The sequence below is a fragment of the Hylobates moloch genome, unplaced genomic scaffold (assembly GCF_009828535.3).
Source record: "Hylobates moloch isolate HMO894 unplaced genomic scaffold, HMol_V3 SCAFFOLD_4, whole genome shotgun sequence".
NCBI lineage: Eukaryota > Metazoa > Chordata > Mammalia > Primates > Hylobatidae > Hylobates > Hylobates moloch.
This window is the reverse complement of record NW_026652279.1, coordinates 18,465,770-18,487,264: the sequence shown is the minus strand read 5'-3', so window position 1 is coordinate 18,487,264 and position 21,495 is coordinate 18,465,770. Positions and strand designations below refer to the sequence as shown.

Here is a 21,495-nt window from a genome sequence, read left to right as displayed (position 1 = left end):
AGAACAGAATTCTATCCAATAGAGCATTCAGTTCCAGGAATAACATGATAAACCCATAAACATTTTAGCCTTGCTTACTCCTTCTCTTTAATGGGTGTAGGGAACAAAACACTTTACATCAAGATTTCTTTTCATTCTCATTGAGCTGCAACTTGCTGTCTTTATTTAAAGAGTCATCGCGTGAGCTTCCCTCCAGAGCTTTCCTCCGAACAAAATAAGGATCTTCTAAGGCACATCTAACTAGATTTTAAGGTATGTGTTTTAAAATAGCAACATACCAGCATTTCTGATATTTTTTCAAATGACAATATTCCAAGGATTTTATTTTTATTTATTTTATTTATTTCAGAGATATATTATTTACCCACCAAAATCCGGAGTTTAGGCACGATCTCGGCTCACTGCAACCTCTTCCTCTCGGGTTGAAGCGATTCTCCTGTGTCAGCCTCCAGAGTAGTTGAGATTACAGGCATGTACACCACGCCTGGCTAATTTTGTATTTTTAGTAGAGATGGAGTTTCACCATGTTGGTCAGGCTGGTCTCAAACTCCTGACCTCGGGTGATCCACCAGCCTTGGCATCCCAAAGTACTGGGAGTTTACAAGCATAAGCCACTGTGCCTGGCCCTTATTTTATTAAGGAAACCAAAGGAAAACAAATTGCCAACAGTTGGCTGTATAAATCAGTCCAGAAAGCAAAGACATGTTTTAAGCATCATTCTCTGCCCAGGACCACACCAAGCACTGTTAAGAGCAATAATATTTGAAAAAAACTGAAGAAATAAATTTATCTTTCAATAAAAATTATTTTACTAAAATAAAATTATTTTGCTAAAATTATTTGTAAGTACGTTAAGGAAAGCCTAACAGCTAACTATACTTAATTTCATGAAAGAATTTTTAACATAGAAGAGTAGAAAGCAAATAATTTCCATATTTTAAGATATTAAAAAAGTCGAGATTTTGACATTCTATTTTTCTTGCAATCTAATTATATTCATGTTTTGTTATAAGTGGTAGGCCATATTTCCTAGAATTATGACTGGATTTACATAAGTAAGCAATAATTCTATAGAACTCAGAACCTTAGTGTTTTGGCATATAAACTATAGTTCAACACACAAAGTCAAATTGCTAATTTAATGGTTATGAGATTAAAGAAACAAGTATTAAAAAGATGACTTAACACAAGTGATTTTCAACTTTTCATTTTCCTTAGAAGATAAACATTTTTAATAATAAAAATAATTGAACATGATATAAAGTAATCTACTCTTTTCCCAAGTAAAATATTTTAAAACAGAGCAGGTAAAACAAACTGTGATCCATTCTCAACTTTGTTTCCCCAAAGAATGAGCATTTCACAATGCAGGAAAGCCATGTTTCACAAATTATTCATTATGAACATCTCACCAAACTCTACATGTAATTTTTCTTATATTTTTTCACTGAACAGTGAAAACTTCATTATAGTCCCGCCCTTGGGAACCACTGCAATACACCAGTGATTCTCAATGGAGTGTAGAGATGGGTTAGAAACTCTGAGGGTCCATTGTAGTTTGAAAAAACATGCTCAATTTTAGTAATGTAACTCCAGTTTAAAATGCACAGAACAACTGGTAAAAACACAGGGGAAAAAAAGGGAAAGGACAGTAGAGTATGTGTGGGTTGTGAAGCGTTCTGAAATACTGTCTTATACCCAAATAAGTCACACATTATGCACATTAGTATAAAATTATAGAGTTTTAAAAGAACTCTGAGATCTTGTAATCCCAACATATCATTTTACAAATGGATAAACTGAGAGGAGCATTTAAATAATTTCATTCCAAAAGCTGATGAAAGCAGAATTGAATTATTTCATATCAGCCCAAAGAATACTGTGATAGTTAATTTTATGTGTCAACTCGACTGGGCCATGTGGTGCCCGGATATTTGGTTACACATTCTGGCTGTGTCTGTGATGGATTTTGTGGGTGAGATTAATACATTAATTGGTAGATGGAGTAGGGCAGATTGTACTCCTCATTGCAGTTGGGCATCATCCAGTCTGGTGAAGGCCTGAATAGACAAGAAGGCTGAGTAAGAAACAATTATTCTCTGCTCAATTGTCTTTGAGCTGGGTTATAACTTTTATCCTGCCTTTGGATTTGGACTCAGACTGGAATTTACACTATTGGCCCTCCTGGTTCTTGGCCTTCAGCTCAGTCTGTAACTACATCATAGCTCTCTTGCATTTGGACTTCTCAGTCTCCATAATCACATGAGTCAGTTCCTTATAATTTATCTCTCTCTGTCTCTCCACACACACACACACACACACACACACACACACACACACACACACACACACACACGCACCCACACACCCTATTGGCTCTGTTTCTCTGGAGAAGCCTGACTAATGTAAGTAATGACCTCAACAGAGATGTGATTGTCTAGAACAAAATATCTCCTGAATTCAATATGTAGTTCTATAGCACATTAAGTAATAATTGTACACAGGGAGTTGATATGGTTTGGCTGTGTTCCCACCCAAATCTCATTTTGAATTGTAACTCTCATAATCCTAATCCCCACGTGTCATGGGAGGGACTTGGTGGGAGGTAATTGAATCATGGGGGTGTTTTTTTTTTTTTTCTGTTCTCATGATAGTGAATAAGTGTCATGAGATCTGATGGTATTATAAAGGGTAGTTTCCCTACACACACTCTCTTGCCTACTGCCATGTATGATGTGCCTTTGCTACTCCTTCACCTTCCACCATGATTATGAGGCCTTCCCAGTCATGTGGTACTGTGAGTCCATTAAACCTCTTTTTTGTTTATAAATTGCCCAATCTCAGGTATTTCTTCATAGCAGTATGAAAATGGACTAATACAGCAGTATATACTCCATGTTGCATCTCAAGACCGACATACTTAGAAATATAAAAATACTAGGTTTACTTATGAGAAGTAATAATTATGTTATTACATTTAGAATCCATATGGGTTCCAGGTCATCCCTTGCCATCTGCATTTGTTTTTAAAGATAGCAGCCATGCCCTCTTCACCCGCTGCTGTATAGATAGAAAAGAGACACTGAGCAAGGAGGATTATAGTGTGAACAAAAGAGAAAAAGTGAAGCTGCATTTGAACTCTACACGATCTAGGCAGTCCATAGCTTTGTAGTGGCATATTTCCACTGTGTCGAGTCTCCTAAACTTTATTTCTGGTTCCTTCTCCAGCCATTTCCGGGTACAATCACATTATCTCCTTTTTTATAGGAAGTATGGAAATGACATATCATGTTTATAACAGCAGTCTACTCAGTCAATACAGGGATGCATTGGAAATCCTTCTTGAATGTCAGAGGAGTATATACATCATGTAGAATATTTCCCTGAAATAGGTTCTTAGAATCACCATTGTTTTCATCCTTGAGTGCCATGTAGTATCTAGAGTAGGTGATCAATTCATTTTTCTTGAAGCTGGTTTGGATTTTGACATAAACAAAGGTTGAAACTATTTTCATAATATATTGGATATGTAAATGTAATAACTTATGTCATTTGGGATTTAATTCATAGCAGCAGATAACAGCAGCTCCATTTATTGACAGCTTACAATGTTCCTTGCACCACACCGAATGCGTTATGTACATAACATTCTATTATTCTGATATTAGTGAAATGGAGATGTTAAAAGAAATATGTCCAAGTTTTCACTAAGAGGAGAGATTCAAATCGCACCAAAGCCCATGCTGCTTATATTAATGCCAAAGTATGTTCTGAAAAATTTAGTGAATTGATGAAAAGATAAATAATATGTTAGATATGTTAGACAGTGAATACAGACATTTAATATTCCAGAAATCATGAACTAAATAGCACTCTGCAAATATATAAGAATTATTGATAAAAAATGACTTAGCTTTTGAACTCACACACAAACGACTGTATATCTGATTCACTTAATTAGTAGAAACAAAAATCTCACAGTATATTTAACCCTCAATCTCTTCTTTGGGGAGGAGGACACAAATCTTGTCTCTTACCAAATTAAGGAAACCATTAAGACCATATGCCAGCACTGGTATGTCTGGTCAATTCAGATGTATCTTGGCCAGGCAGCTGTTAACACGAGTGTGCCAAATAGTATTTGTTGTTGCTTATTTGTTTTGCTCCACAAAAGCACAGTCAGATCATATGGCAATGGGGAGAATAAGGCTCATTAATTTGCATTGTGTGCTTGACACACTGTTCAGGCAAGGAGCAAGTTCTGAACTATGAAAGCCATTGTCCATCTGCTGCTGACTACATGGGGTATTTTAAAGAGTTCTAAAATACTTCAGACATGCAAATGACAAAATCCCATATTGAGGACTGTATGATTTGAGGGTTGTGAGAATAGCTCAAATATTCTCAACATAATTAAGAGGTTGCACCCTGTTAAGAAGATAAAACTCACGTGAGCATTTCTCACATTTAGCTCTAAAGGAGAGCAAACCTGATTGGCTGGGAGCCAGAGAAGGCTGACAGCAGGAGCTAACCTCTCAAGGCTTTTTGTAGAGGAAAGGGGGTGGTTACGTAGCATTCTATGGGCCAGGTCACTAATCTTACCTTCTCCCAGACTGCTTTCTCCAGACTATACAATCCTAAGAAGTGAGGCCACTGACTGAAACAGGCTCACCCTAGAGAAAAGTCAACCTGCAAAATCTTTCTAAACCCTAGTTCATGTAGAATTGTTTTCATAGCTGCAGAGAAAATTGGCAAAAAGTAATATTTTGACCAAAGTGTAGAAAACTTGATCAAATAATTCTGTTTCCACATTGTTTTATTATAAAAATAAGGCCACATACATTGCAATCAACTTGTAATAATTACCTGAGATTTGTTCATGCAGCAGTTCAAATGTTAAACTTTGCCATGAGCAATTGCTTAATATATACCAGAGTTGTTAGAAGATTATTTTAGGTGGGTGCTCATTTCCCATCATTTATTTTTCCTTGCCATAAAGTACTTTTTCTGCCTTTATTATGACTGAATCTTCTGAAAAGTGAGCTGAGAAGAACATCATGTATATTGAAATATTATTGAGTAAAAAGGTTTCTTATTACAACTTGATTCAGAGATAAAAGCACACCATGCTTTGGAATAGTTTGTATTTTTAAAGAATCCCAACTATAAACAAATAATTGTATTTTATTTTGAAGCAGGGTGGAAATTTTAAATACTGAAGTGATTGTCTGGAATACATAAAAATGTACATGTGAGCTATGGTAACTATTAGCCAAGTTTGTATTCATCATCACCATCATTGAGGGGAGTTATTTATTTTCTCCATATAAGTAACTTAAAAGACACAGCAGTTACAACTCCCTGGGTTAATGTGGCACCTAGGAATGCATGTAATCATGTGCAAATTTTAAAATTCAAAAGTGTTTAAAATTGTTTTATTAATGTACCATAGATATTTACAAGATTTTAATAATATACTTTTTTTTTCTTTGCAAACAAGTCTGTATTAAGAACACATCTTGTGTCAGAGGCTGGAGAGCATATTTACAGAATGATTTGCTTTCAAAAAACTCTCAAAGATTTATGGTTTTATTCATCAGATAAGTGGCTGAATAGCAAAACAGTAAAAAATCACAATGACAATGGACAGAAAATGGGTGCTAGGTTCTAAGACTTGAATTCCTCTGGAACTCAAACCTGCAAAATATAAAAATAAGACAAAAATATTTTGAGATAAAGTATTGCCTGCTAGATTAATTTTTCAAAACCCCAAATTCATACTATCATTTCTCTTCTGGTAACATATTTTAGTATACTTGTCTCATTCACATTATATTTAATTTTAGAAAGTGCCTTACCATGTCTTTGTCCAAGGGTGTCTGATTTAAGTATAAAAATGCAAAAGAAAAATCCCTAAATTGGCAAAGTCTGCCTAAAGTATTGGCCAACATTGGATGCTAATGACTTGCACTCAATCACAGCTTCAGGCAGATAAGTAAGTGATTCTTCTAATGCAAAAATGATACATTATTATTGCATGCTAACTCTGAATGACTGGTGTTGGTTGGCTTAGAAAATTGTTTTGAGAAGGACTTGAAAGTTGTGACTCAGCTCCTTATGAATGCCACACTCGATTAGTGATGTCTGCCATGAACATGGGAAAGGGTGTATATTTACCTGCGCTTCATATTTGCCATCCCTGCTGTAAAAGACCTGAAAGACTCTGTGAAAGATCTTTCTGATTTTTGTGACAATCGAATGAGTGATAGAATTATGCTCTAATGACACAAAGTTTTTCTTCCTGTTCTCTTTTTGGTTTTCAAATGAAGAAACATAAAAGCATTTATAATGTATAAGCATAGTACAATTTTGGAGAATAACTTTAAAAAATTGGCTCATCACCTTTTGCTCACAATTGAAAATTTATCTTATTACCCAACATTTAAGCCATAACTGGAAGGTTTCATGGAGCCGAATTTCATGCTGCAGCTGTCTAGGTTCAGAATCTACTATAGCAATGGTGACTCTACTTACTTGACATTCTTGGAATCCTAATTTCCTCACTGCTGCTTCCATCTCCACCATCACTGACTGTTCTTATTTCAATTAAGTAGTCTTCTTCAAATGGAACCAGAAGCTCAGCTGACGTATTGTTTGTTTCCAAAACATGAGTTTTACTCTGTCTGTTTTGCCGGTACAGAATCTGAATAAAATGAAGTATCAAGTTAACATGGCCATGTTGCCTTTCTAACGTTCACACAACTGTTCTGGAACACTGTAAGACATAAGATACATCATCATAACTGTTGTACTCCTCAGATGGAAATATCCAAGTGATGTCTTTTCCTTATATTCCATTGCTCCTGTTAAGAAAAAGAGGTTTTTTGTTTGTTTGTTTGTTCGTTTTTTTGTTTTTTTTGTTTTTTGGCCAATGCCTCTGGAAGGAGAGTAGATTTATCCCTATTAGTTAAATAGCTTGAGGCTGTTATCATTGGAGCTTGCTGTGGAAAGTCACTGTTCAGTTTGGACCCATTTCAAATGTTGAATATATGTCTGCCAAGAGATGGTGTCCATTGTCACTGATAGAAATGATTTGCTCTGGGTACTTGATTGTACTCTTGTTAGATGCCTTTTATGCTGTTAAAAGATCACATCATACTGCAGCCTAAGTTCTAAAATCTCTATTTAGATATATTTTTTTATCTCATTGTCATCACATCTACTATGCACATGAGCCATCATCTTATGATGGCAAGGGATGTCACTTGAAGAAAAAATGTTATATCCTATGGACTTTGATTTATTGATGTTCCCTAGTACATTACTGGACCTCCTAATATAAAACCTTTTCAATGGAAAATTAGAAAGCAGCAATGGTATTTTCGAAATAATTTTGAAAAAGATTCCAGTGTTTCCATATGCATCCAATTTGTTTTCTATTTGGGTGTCACATGTTTCATTCCTTAGTAACTTAATTGATATGATTAAAGGAAAAACTAAACACTCACCTTGTACCCCAAAACTTCAGACTCATTTTCCATGGTTTTTACATGCTCCCAGTTCAAGCATAATTTAGAGTTTGTCAGCTTCCAGGCAATGTTTGCTGGTGGTTGGCTTGGAGCTTTAAAGAGATAATCAAAGATCCAAATTAAAGTTAATTAGCTCATGGTCACTGTATGATGCATCAACATGAAATGAAAAAATAAGTCTTCGATGATTTGCATAGGAGCTAAAATGTTTTCAGTGTCATTTGAAACATATTAATTCTAATCACAGTAAGCAAATTTATTCAAATCTGGTCATTTGGGAATGCCTTTGTGACAGACTTATGAATTAATAATGGCTTTCTGCATGTCCAGTATTAATTTATTAATCATTGCTGTTGAGTTTGTTTACTTTATCATACATAAACAGACAGAGGGTCTCTTTATCTAGGATTCCATTTGGCCATCAATCAATGAACATGTTTGGCAAATTCAAGTTGCAAACATTTTGTATATATCAACACATAGATGTTCATTCCTAAAATTCTTTACTTTTTAACATTGTATTAGTTAGGTTTCTAATTGTAACACAACTAATTCAAGATATTTTAAGCAAAATATTTGTAGTAAATTATGAAGGATATTTCTTATAACTCATGCAAGATTGCAGCAGAGTCTGAGGAGAGAAAAAAATGTCAAAAAGCCACAGTCTTCACTCTGCTTATTGAAGCAAGGTCTGCTGCATGCTCATCTTGCCAGACAGCACCTTTGTCATTCTCACTGTACATGGCAGAAATCACGACTGTTCACCACACCTAAAATTTAAAACCTCCTCTGTTCAGAGATAGTCCAAGTTCGAATTCCCCTGAGAAAGCTGATGATTGACTTCATTTGGTCATATGTGTATCTTAGCTTAATCAACTGTGTCTAGACAATGTGAAAGATGCATGCCATTTAAAATAAATGGAGCTTTGGGGAACCCAGAACAGGGAAAAATCATCACAAACTGATTGATCATCCCAAAGGACATCAACTTATAAATCCAAACTGCGACTTTTAGTTTTCTGAAATTAATGTCTGGGTGAGAGATGGTGGGAGATAATAGATGAAAGATTTAGAATCCGGCTTCTAAAGTAATGAATATAGTCCAACTAGAGAATTTTACATACAAGAAAACTAGAATCCAGGTTGGGAAGTCACTTATCCAAAAGCATGTAGCTGATGAATCTTAGTCTATCACTTTCCAGTCTAGTGTTTCTGCAGAACAACTTGCTGCTTATCTGAGTCCACATGACTATGTTTGAGATTTAAGAAACTGGAGAGATTTAAAATAATTCATCTGGAAAGTGGAAGTAAAGATAAATTTGCCCAACAAGATGTTTTTGGCATCTTTTTTGAATTTGTGAGGCTGAATGAGCATAATATTTAATTCATTATAACACTGATAGAAATGGAAACTATTTCTTTCAGAGTTTTGAGTCAACTGCTGTTTAGTCTCCTATGTGTCATTGGAAGAATCACATATTGCTGAATCCAGGTGTCTCAAATATATTACCATACATTCTCTTTCCACCCCAATTCCACTGGGATATCACTATTGTTCACTCCATCACTTACAGTACAGTTGGGATGTGATAGAGAAATGTTTCCCTGTATGCTTACATGAGGCTCAGTTCATATTTTATTATAGGTTTATCACATTGGATTATATTTATTCTTGGTTATGTGTTTCTTTAAATTTCTTGAGGGCAAGTGCCTTACTCAACTCTGTATTACTAACCCCTAGCACAGTGCCTGGCACACAGGAGACATCCAATTCATACGTGTTGAATAAATGACTATACAATAAGATGGCTAAGGAAAACTGCTCAGGGTCCTGTGGTGATCCTCTCAGGCTGTATTGATTATGCACTGGGCTCTGGGCAGATCTATAGGTGACACAATACAGCCAATCCATTCATTATGTTGTCCTATGATCAAGGCCAATTGCCGTAGTCAGACTCATAGCAATCCATACCTATTTATAAGATGGACAGGCCAATTGGATTGACCATGTCCTGGTACATTTCTTGGCAATATAAACCCATAATTAAAGGCCTGAAAGCTTTTAGCTTAGTAAGCATTCATTACTTTTCTTGTCAATGTACAATGTACTTGTCAATTATAATGCTTATCAACATATTTATTTCTAAAGGTCTGAATGGCAGCAATAATTATTTTGTAACTGTCCTTCCTCAAATTATCCTCCAGTGCCTTTTTAAATCTTTTTCTCAGCTATAAAAGATATAATATCAAAATTCTCACAGGATATTGCAATTTGAATATCTAGTATACTCTTGATACCTTTCTTTTTATCTCTGTTCTTTAAAATTCAGCACTAACATTACCATTATACAATCAATACAGAGAAAATACAAATTCACCACTTCGGTGTCATTGGCAGTGTGGATTCTGGATGTTTTATGTGTTTCTGTATGTTTTGTTTGTTTTAAGAAAAAGTATTGTTTTCAACACTATAAATCCATTGAAAAAATCAACAGGCTAGGAGACAGAATTGATTTCTTCCAGCTACGTAAAGGAGCAGTTTGTGATGTTGGCAATGACTTTGTCATTGACATGTTTGCATGTGTGTCCTCATCTACCAAAGCAGAAGCACAACTTTCTGTGGGCATAAAATGAGAAGAGTTGCATTCTGAGTGAGTAGCCAATTATACGGATCTGAATAGCCAATTATACGGATTATTTAGAATGTTTTACTTCTTTTGCTCTCTGGGAGATGAAAAGAGTTGGGCTTTGATGTAAGAGAGACATGAATTTGTATCCAATCTCTTCGAAGAGCCGGATTTTCCCATTATAAAATGAAACGAGTAACTCCTAGTTTATGAGATATGAAATAAAATATGAAACGTTCCTCATTTGGTTAGTGGTATATATTAAAAAGCTCTGTAACTGTTAATTGTCTTCTGAGAGTAGCAGTTTTCCACTGGGGTGTTATGACATAATCAATTTTTCAATTGTGTTCGAAGTGGTTTGTTGCTAATAATCCAACTCTGAAGTTTGCAGATGATTCACTTCTTAGATACAGTTAGTGTACATTCAAGTTTTCCCCTTAATAATATTGCTCTTACTTGGATTCTTGATATGTTTTTAGAAAGGGATATAAAATGGGAGAGTCTCAGCTAATTATCTTAGAATATCTCTTAGTCTACATCCTTTCTTATTTTTATCAATGGGTGTTTCTCCAGTGTCAATCCTTTATGTCTGATACTGAAAAATAAAACTTCCGAAAGCCGCTTTAGAAGGCCATCACCTTAATATGAGCACTGTTAACAGTTCCTGTTTGATGTAGTTGATTAAACTGGATTGCAAATATCTATGATAAAATTAAAATTTCTATCATCTTGAGAAACCAAAACATTGTCACATGGATAGCACAAAACACATGTCGTGATGTTTGTACCGAGTCTGTCAATGGTAAACTCAGCAAACAAGCACTTTTCTAATTTTTAAAATCTTTCCAGGCAACTTCCAAAGACTAAATCATTTTCTATTAATCAAATGACAGAGCAACATTAAACTAGCCCCTCAGAGCTCTAATGGTTTCCCTGTAATCAATTTTTCTGTAGATGGCATTTATATTCAACTGTAGTTTGCACTGTGAACTCAATTCAAAAACAACTTCTTATGTTACACTTCTAAGTAACAGCATGGGGTTGACATTTGGGCAAAAGAGAAAGAACATAAGTGCAAGATAAAATAAAAGCTTAATGCTTCCTTTATGTTTAAATATGGATTGATTGCATATTTGCAGCAAGAAAGAATCCAGTACAAAGTGCTAGTCAGTCAACGTCAAGGGCCAAATTGAGCCAACATTTGCAAACACTTTTAGTTACTGCGTCTGAATACTTCTTTCCATATAAGTAGTGTTTTGTTTGTTGCACTTTTCTTTTCTGCTTGGAATTGATGTAAATATTTTTCTTTCTTTCCTTGTAAATCTTAATTCCATTTAAGTAATGTCTGTGTGGATCACAGTATATTTGCAGTACCTCTGCTGCTTTTGGAAATCCATCATTTCCACTAGGCTTTGGTACTTGCAGATGAATCACTGATATTTGTTTAATAACACTAGCATCATCATCATCAACAGCAACAATAATACTTAAGAAGTTCGGCATATGCTGTTCCTTCTGTCTGGAAGTTCTTTTGTCCTTTAACTCCTCTTTATCTTTACTTTTGTATCAAAATACATAGCCTATCCCATATAGATGCTCCTTCTTATGTACATCTTAGTTTCTCATTTATTTTTTTACTGTTCTTTTCATAATTTATGATTATTTTATTCATTTGTCTTTTTTCTTGTTTTAGGTTGCCTCTTCTCTAAAAGAGAAATTGCTGGTTGGCAAAGATCTTGCTTGGTTTAATTGCTCTTAGGCCCTCAGCATCTAACTGTAGGCATGGCTCATGGGAGGCACTATCTCTTGAGTAGATGACCAGATGATCATGCAAGAAACCAAACAAACAAACAAAATACCTCTGTCTTCTCCTTAGCTTAACCAATTAGAACAGGCAGAGATTTTGGTAAATGTGAGCTCTGCTTTTTCAGACTTTCCAATGGAAGATAAAATATCAGATTACAAATCTAGACAGTGACAGTTTGAATGTGTGATGAATGCAGAATTTTTTCAGTCGCCACTATTGAGAGGTAATCTTGATGTCATCTCAAGGACATGGAGAGTCAAAGTTACATAGAGGAGTAGCACCTGGAATCATGGTTATCATCAATGTTTCATTAAAGCTGTTTCTCATGCATGCTTTGGATGTCCTTCTATGACCCTTAAAGAAAAGAAAATTCTGCAACAAATTTATAAAGAGAAAGAAAGTAGCTGTATTTTCTTACTTTAAAAAATGCAAAGAAAGTAAATTGCCTCTAAAGGAGGAGTATAATAACACGTTACCATGCACTGAGCCTTCATGTATGACAGCCTCTGGGTCACCTTGGTGTACATTATATCCTTTAGTTCTCAGAGAAATCGCTAGAAGTAAGTATCTTCATCTCTATTTTTCAGATGAGAAAATGCATTCAGAGTTATCAAATAATTAGATCTGGCACACAGATAATACATGGCTGAGCAGGGATCCACATCCACAATTCTCTCTGAAGTCCCATTCTAAGTTTTTCCAACACTCTTTCACAATGGGCCAAAGTTATTGGAATTCTTAGAAAAATGCAAATACATTAAAGGGGAAACTTTGGGGGAAGGTATAGAGCAGAAAAAAGACCATTTGACCATATATAGGTCTGGCAGGGGTACTACAAGCTGAGAGATTTCATGAAGCCAGGTAAGTGAATGTTAAACTTCAGATCAGTAAGTTTGGGATGTCAGGGCTAGAAGAGGAATGATATACAAAGGAGCTTTGAGACACATTGTGAAAGACCTTGCTTGCCTTTTTCTTAGTCTTCATTCTCTGGAATAGAGGAGACAATGACATTTGATGAAGAGAAGAGAAGTATGACGGCATTTTAGGAGGAAAAATTTCAAAGCAGTTTGAGGTTTAGATGGAAGATTTGAGAGTCAGGGAGAGAAACTGTTGGGATGGTTAGGGAGGAAGATGATAAAGGAGCACAGTGGTAGTGGGATGAAGAGATTTCATGCTCATCAGTCTAACAGAGGCCATGACAAAATCTTTCTAAGCATTTGTGTCCTCCTATCTAGAAATGAAAATACCAAACTCCTTGACTTATTGTAATAATTAAGTGAGATATAGTATGATAAAGTTAATACAGGGCTGGGGACATAGACGTGCTCAACATTTTTAAACTGTGGTAAGCAAAATAAGGATCCCCCAAAACATGATCACATCCTAATCTCCAGTACCTGTGGACACATTACTTTATATGGAAAAGGAGTTTGCAAATGTGATTAAGGTAAGAATCTGGAGATGAGGAAATAATCTTGGATGATTCAGTTGGCTCCAATGTCATCAGGAGGGTCCTTACAAGGGAAAGAGGGAAGCAAGAAAGTGAGAGAGGAGTTGTGATGACAGAAGCAGAGGGTCAGAGGCAGAGATGTGAAGGTACCCTACTGTTGCTGGCATTGAACATGGAGAAAGGTGTCACAAGCCTAAGGAGGGTCACAAGCCCAGGGATGTGGGTGGTCTCCAAAAGCCAGAAAACAGGAAACAAATTACGCTTTGGAGCTTCCAAAGCTAGTGCAGCCCTTGAGCACATCTGGATTTCTACCCAGTCAAACCCCTATCTAACTCCTGACCTCCAAAAATGTATGATACCCAACTTTTATTATTTTAAAACACTGAGTTTAAGGCCATTAATAGAATAATAGAAAAGTTACTCTTCTGCTTTCACAATGTCTGTGAATTAGAATGTCAAAGTAATAAAATGAGACGTTGAATAGGTATTTAAATACAAAGGGATGGAGACTTGTATATTCTTCTTATTCTCAGGTGCTTGTTGGCTATTTTTATAGGGTCACTGAAGCATATAGGCTGGTAAGAGTCAAATTTAAGAGATATTGAAACTAGATATCTAGGAATTACAGAGGTTTTTCTTGTTTGATTTAGTTAAGAAAGCTGAATACTTAAAGAAACACTAATCTTCAGTTTAGAATTTTTGATTATTATTTCACTTTTTCCTTAGCAGAGGTATTCTAATGTTGTGTCTTGGGTGAAATTACTCATTGTTAATTAAACTGTTTTCAAAAACTTATATCTCCTACTCTTTGACAAATTGATCATATGTTAACCATCAGACAAACCAATAATCTTTAGCATTTGATGTGAATTTCCGTCCAACGCATTTGTAGGATCAACTGGGCCAACTGAACAAATTTAGTGTCAAAAACAAGGATTTTTTTCTGCTTAAAAACATAGAATAATTTAGCACAAACTAACATGTTAATTTAGGTTGCATGGACAATGAAACTAGCAAATTCAGATGACAGAAAAAATTATTATTGAGATTTTCTGATAAATAAATATATATCTATATATACATATAGATATATTATATACAGAGCGACTTCAAAGACGCCTGGGTCAGGTGTCACGTTGCAGGTGCCCACGGCCCGCCCTGTATGCTGTAAGAGGGGTGTGCTGTCCTTGGCAGTGTCAGCGCCTTCCTTGGCACTGTCAACCCATTACCCAACTCAGCCTGGGGCTGCCCCTGGCGCTGGGCCTGCCGCTGCTGTCATCCCCAGGAATGACCCTGGGCGCAAATATCAACCCCTTCTGCAAATGAGATTAGCATTGTTTTGCCTACACCCACCAGCTCCGGCTCCAATAGAGCCCTGTTTCAGGGGGGCCGTCACTGCTATCATCTTGGTCCTCTGATTCCTGGCCCTCTTGTTCCTGGCGGTGGGGCTGGCACTATTGGTGCGGAAGCTTCAGGAGATGCGGCAGATGGAGGGCACCTACTGGCCCAGCAGCAAGGAGCAGTTCTCCTATGTAGCTGAGGCCTGGGCCCCTCATACTCCAATGAGACTGTGTGGGGCTGCCTGCACATCTAGGCCCCCTGTCCTCCATCTGTCCCTCTTCATTGCTGTGTGACCTTGGGGAAAGGCAGTGCCCTATCTGGGCAATCAGATCCACCCAGTGCTTAAGAATAGCAGGGAAGAAGGTGCTTCAAAGACTGCCCTTGAGGTCAAGGGAGTGTGGGGCTACTCACTTTTATATATTTATATAAAATCAGTAGTGAGATGTGAATATATATATATATATATATGTATATATCATACAGAAAATCTCAATAAGAATTTTAAAACGTATATATATGTATTAAATACGTCGTATGGATATATCTCTCTCTTCCTGAGGTAAATGATTAGTTCAGTGTTCAAGTTCAATCTACCTTAAACTGGTTGATGGGATTATGTATAATAAAAGTTGACCTGGGTCTTGGCTCAATAACTGCACTAAAATGTCTGTCAGTCTACCATGATACAATCTGTTTTTTTTTAATGTTTCTTACACATTTCTAATCACTCTTGATTTTGCTTGAGATAGAAACTGAATTACACACAAGAGTGTCTGTGAGTTTGGCATCTCTCAGTCAACAAGAACTAAATGTCTAGGTAATCTGAAAACTGCTGATTGATTGGAGATTTTCATTCAGATTTGCAGATTAGCTGAAAGAAGCTAAACCACTCCAGAAAGACCAAAGAAGCAAATCATACATCCAAGTTATCTGGCAATAACTTCATCGATTTAGTCAACATTGAGTAAAACAGGAAAAGGAATAGAACTTCATTGTTAACTAATCCATTCTTGAAAATAACTCACAGCCCAGTCTGTCTAAAACTGGGTGGACTGGAGGAAAGCTGGTTCAAAAATTTTTGCTCCACAGGCTTTTGCAGTTCCACAGCACTTCGTATTTTCTAAGATGCTTCCAGAATCAGTACCTTGTTTATGCCTCATGGATAATTTGGGAAGGAGTGAGGACAGAGATAATTTCTATTTAATAGATAAGAACATGAAAGCAGAAAAATGGAATGCCTTGTCCTATTTCAAGTCATGAGTCAATGATGTACCCAGATTTGGAACATGAATCTCTGACAGTTGATCTGGTTATGTGGAAATGACTGGATAATCTATTTAATCAAGGGCCTATTCTCTGAGATGGTTCCTAAATTCTTTTGGACAGGACAAACATACGCATCAGGGGAATAACTTTATTTTTTATTTTTATTTTTTTATTATACTTTAGGTTTTAGGGTACATGTGCACAATGTGCAGGTTTGTTACATCTGTATCCATGTGCCATGTTGTTTTGCCGCACCCATTAACTCGTCATTTAGCATTAGGTATATCTCCTGATGCTGTCCCTCCCCCCTCCCCCCACCCCACAACAGTCCCCGGAGTGTGATGTTCCCCTTCCTGTGTCCATGAGTTCTCGTTGTTCAGTTCTCACCTCTGAGTGAGAACATGCGGTGTTTGGTTTTTTGTCCTTGCGATAGTTTACTGAGAATGATGTTTTCCAGTTTCATCCATGTCCCTACAAAGGACACGAACTCATCTTTTTTTATGGCTGCATAGTATTCCATGGTGTATATGTGCCACATTTTCTTAATCCAGTCTATCGTTGTTGGACATTTGGGTTGGTTCCAAGTCTTTGCTATTGTGAATAGTGCCGCAATAAACATACGTGTGCATGTGTCTTTATAGCAGCATGATTTATAGTCCTTTGGGTATATACCCAGTAATGGGATGGCTGGGTCAAATGGTATTTCTAGTTCTAGATCCCTGAGGAATCGCCACACTGACTGCCACAATGGTTGAACTAGTTTACAGTCCCACCAACAGTATAAAAGTGTTCCTATTTCTCCACATCCTCTCCAGCACCTGTTGTTTCCTGAGTTTTTAATGATGGCCATTCTAACTGGTGTGAGATGGTATCTCACTGTGGTTTTGATTTGCATTTCTAGGATGGCCGGTGATGATGAACATTTTTTCATGTGTTTTTTGGCTGCATAAGTGTCTTCTTTTGAGAAGTGTCTGTTCATGTCCTTTGCCCACTTTTCGATGGGGTTGTTTGTTTTTTTCTTGTAAATTTGTTTGAGTTCATAGTATATTCTGGATATTAGCCCTTTGTCAGATGAGTAGGTTGCAAAAATTTTCTCCCGTTCTGTAGGTTGCCTGTTCACTCTGATGGTAGTTTCTTTTGCTGTGCAGAAGCTCTTTAGTTTAATTAGATCCCATTTGTCAATTTTGGCTTTTGTTGCCATTGCTTTTGGTGTTTTAGACATGAAGTCCTTGCCCACGCCTATGTCCTGAATGGTATTGCCTAGGTTTTCTTGTAGGATTTTAATGGTTTTAGGTCTAACATTTAAGTCTTTAATCCATCTTGAATTAAATTTTGTATAAAGTGTAAGGAAGGGATCCAGTTTCAGCTTTCTACATATGGCTAGCCAGTTTTCCCAGCACCATTTATTAAATAGGGAATCCTTTCCCCTTTTCTTGTTTTTGTCAGGTTTGTCAAAGATCAGATAGTTGTAGATATGCGGCACTATTTCTGAGGACTCTGTTCTGTTCCATTGATCTATGTCTCTGTGTGGCACCAGTACCATGCTGTTTCGGTTACTGTAGCCTTGTAGTATAGTTTGAAGTCAGGTAGTGTGATGCCTCCAGCTTTGTTCTTTTGGCTTAGGATTGACTTGGCGATGAGGGCTCTTTTTTGGTCCCATATGAACTTTAAAGTAGTTTTTTCCAATTCTGTGAAGAAAGTCATTGGTAGCTTGATGGGGATGGCATTGAATCTATAAATTACCTTGAGCAGTATGGCCATTTCAACGATATTGATTCTTCCAACCCATGAGCATGGAATGTTCTTCCATTCGTTTGTATCCTCTTTTATTTCATTGAGCAGTGGTTTGTAGTTCTCCTTGAAGAGGTCCTTCACATCCCTTGTAAGTTGGTTTCCTAGGTATTTTATTCTCTTTGAAGCAATTGTGAATGGGAGTTCACTCATGAATTGGCTCTCTGTTTGTCTGTGATTGGTGTACAAGAATGCTTGTGATTTTTGTACATTGATTTTGTATCCTGAGACTTTGCTGAAGTTGCTAATCAGCTTAAGGAGATTTTGGGCTGAGATGATGGGGTTCTAGATATACAATCATGTCTCTGCAAACAGGGACAATTTGACTTCCTCCTTTCCTAATTGAATACCCTTTATTTCCTTCTCCTGCCTGATTGCCCTGGCCAGAACTTCCAACACTATGTTGAATAGGAGTGGTGAGAGAGGGCATCCCTGTGTTGTGCCAGTTTTCAAAGGGAATGCTTCCAGTTTTTGCCCATTCAGTATGATATTGGCTGTGGGTCTGTCATAGATAGCTCTTATTATTTTGAGATAGGTCCCATCAATACCTAATTTATTGAGAGTTTTTAGCATGAAGGGTTGTTGAATTTTGTCAAAGGCCTTTTCTGCATCTATTGAGATAATCATGTGGTTTTTGTCTTTGGTTCTGTTTATATGCTGGATTACATTTATTGATTTGTGTATGTTGAACCAGCCTTGCATCCCAGGGATGAAGCCCACTTGATCGTGGTGGATAAGCTTTTTGATGTGCTGCTGGATTCGGTTTGCCAGTATTTTATTGAGGATTTTTGCATCAATGTTCATCAAGGATATTGGTCTGAAATTCTCTTTTTTGGTTATGTCTCTGCCAGGCTTTGGTATCAGGACGATGCTGGCCTCATCAAATGTGTTAGGGAGGATTCCCTCTTTTTCTATCGATTGGAATAGTTTCAGAAGGAATGGTACCAGTTCCTCCTTGTACTTCTGGTAGAATTCGTCTGTGAATCCATCAGGTCCTGGACTCTTTTTTGTTGGTAAGCTATTGATTATTGCCACAATTTCAGAGCCTGTTATTGGTCTATTCAGAGATTCAACTTCTTCCTGGTTTAGTCTTGGGAGGGTGTATTTGTCAAGGAATTTATCCATTTCTTCTAGATTTTCTAGTTTATTTTCATAGAGGTGTTTGTAGTATTCTCTGAGGGTGGACTGTATTTCTGTGGGATTGGTGTTGATATCCCCTTTTTCATTTTTTATTTCATCTATTTGATTCTTCTCTCTTTTCTTTTTTATTAGTCTTGCTAGCGGTCTATCAATTTTGTTGATCTTTTCAAAAAACCAGCTCCTGGATTCATTAATTTTTTGAAGGGTTTTTTGTGTCTCTATTTCCTTCAGTTCTGTTCTGATTTTAGTTATTTCTAGCCTTCTGCTAGCTTTTGAATGTGTTTGCTCTTACTTTTCTAGTTCTTTTAATTGTGATGTTAGGGTGTCAATTTTGGATCTTTCCTGCTTTCTCTTGTGGGCATTTAGTGCTGTAAATTTCCCTCTACACACTGCTTCGAATGTGTCCCAGAGATTCTGGTATGTTGCGTCTTTGTTCTCGTTGGTTTCAAAGAACATCTTTATTTCTGCCTTCATTTCATTATGTACCCAATAGTCATTCATGAGCAGGTTGTTCAGTTTCCATGTAATTGAGTGGTTTTGAGTGAGTTTCTTAATCCTGAGTTCTAGTTTGACTGCACTGTGGTCTGAGAGACAGTTTGTTATAATTTCTGTTCTTTTACATTTGCCGAGGAGAGCTTTACTTCCAACTATGTGGTCAGTTTTGGAATAGGTGTGGTGTGGTGCTGAAAAAAATGTATATTCTGTTGATTTGGGGTGGAGAGTTCTGTAGTGTCTATTAGGTCCACTTTGTGCAGAGCTGAGTTCAATTCCTGGATATCCTTGTTAACTTTCTGTCTCGTTGATCTGTCTAATGTTGACAGTGGGGTGTTAAAATCTCCCATTATTATTGTGTGGGAGTTTAAGTCCCTTTGTAGGTCACACAGGACTTGCTTTATGAATCTGGGTGCTCCTGTGTTGGGTGCATATATATTTAGGATAGTTAGCTCTTCTTGTGGAATTGATCCCTTTACCATTATGTAATGGCCTTCTTTGTTTCTTTTGATCTTTATTGGTTTACAGTCTATTTTATTAGAGACTAGGATTGCAACCCCTGCCTTTTTTTGTTTCCCATTTGCTTGATAGATCTTCCTCCATCCCTTTATTTTGAGTCTATGTGTGTCTCTGCACGTGAGATGGGTTTCCTGAATACAGCACACTGATGGGTCCTGACTCCTTATCCATTTTGCCAGTCTGTGTCTTTTAATTGGAGCATTTAGCCCATTTACACTTAAAGTTAATATTGTTATGTGTGAATTTGATCCTGTCATTATGATGTTAGTTGGTTATTTTCCTCGTTAGTTGATGCAGGTTCTTCCTAGTCTCGATGGTCTTTACAATTTGGCATGTTTTTGCAGGGGCTGCTACCTGTTGTTCCTTTCCATGTTTAGTGCTTCCTTCAGGACCTCTTTTAGGGCAGGCCTGGTGGTGACAAAATCACTCAGCATTTGCTTGTCTGTAAAGTATTTTATTTCTTCTTCATTTATGAAGCTTAGTTTGGCTGGATATGAAATTCTGGGTTGAAAATTCTTTTCTTTAAGAACGTTGAATATCGGCCCCCACTCTCTTCTGGCTTGTAGAGTTTCTGCCGAGAGATCAGCTGTTTGTCTGATGGGCTTCCCTTTGTGGGTAACCCGACCTTTCTCTCTGGCCGCCCTTAACATTTTTTCCTTCATTTCAACTTTGGTGAATCTGACAATTATGTGTCTTGGAGTTGCTCTTCTCGAGGAGTATCTTTGTGGCGTTCTCTGTATTTCCTGAATCTGAATGTTGGCCTGCCTTGCTAGATTGGGGAAGTTCTCCTGGATAATATCTTGCAGAGTGTTTTCCAACTTGGTTCCATTCTCCCCATCATTTTCAGGTACACCAATCAGACATAGGTTTGGTCTTTTCACATAGTCCCAAATTTCTTGGAGGCTTTGTTCGTTTCTTTTTATTCTTTTTTCTCTAAACTTCCCTTCTCGCTTCATTTCATTCATTTCATCTTCCATCACTGATACCCTTTCTTCCGGTTGATCGCATCGGCTACCGAGGCTTCTGCAATGTTCGCATAGTTCTCGATACTTGGCTTTCAGCTCCATCAGCTCCTTTAAGCCCTTCTCTCCATTGGTTATTCTAGTTATCCATTCGTCTAATTTTTTTCAAAGTTTTTAACTTCTTTGCTATTGTTTTGAATTTCCTCCCGTAGCTAGGAGTAGTTTGATCATCTGAAGCCTTCTTCTCTCAACTCGTCAAAGTCACTGTCCGTCCAGCTTTGTTCTGTTGCTAGTGAGAAACTGCGTTCCTTTGGAGGAGGAGAGGTGCTCTGCTTTTTAGAGTTTCCAGTTTTTCTGCTCTGTTTTTTCCCCATCTTTGTGGTTTTATCTACTTTTGGTCTTTGATGATGGTGATGTACAGATGGATTTTTGGTGTGGATGTCCTTTCTGTTTGTTAGTTTTCCTTCTACCAGACAGGACCCTCAGCTGCAGGTCTGTTGGAGTTTACTAGAGGTCCACTCCAGACCCTGTTTGGCTGGGTGTCAGCAGCGGTGGCTGCAGAACAGCAGAT

The 21,495-nt window shown here is 37.1% G+C and overlaps 1 protein-coding gene across 6 annotated transcripts in view; it reads right to left on the bottom strand.

Moving 5' to 3' along the window:
* The window catches only part of CNTN6 (contactin 6), a 356,073-nt gene that overhangs the window by 3,167 nt on the left and 331,411 nt on the right, over window positions 1–21,495 (bottom strand). For 5 of the 6 annotated variants that reach the window (XM_032149519.2, XM_032149518.2, XM_058437173.1 and 2 more), the window contains 3 exons: window positions 7,509–7,621; window positions 6,535–6,703; window positions 369–5,697 (listed from right to left, as the gene is read on the bottom strand). In XM_032149519.2, the coding sequence (XP_032005410.1) occupies window positions 5,597–5,697; window positions 6,535–6,703; window positions 7,509–7,621 (383 nt within the window). In that variant the 3' untranslated portion in view covers window positions 369–5,596. The remainder of the gene's footprint in view (window positions 1–368; window positions 5,698–6,534; window positions 6,704–7,508; window positions 7,622–21,495) is intronic. The other variant, XM_058437172.1, reaches the window with a different exon arrangement.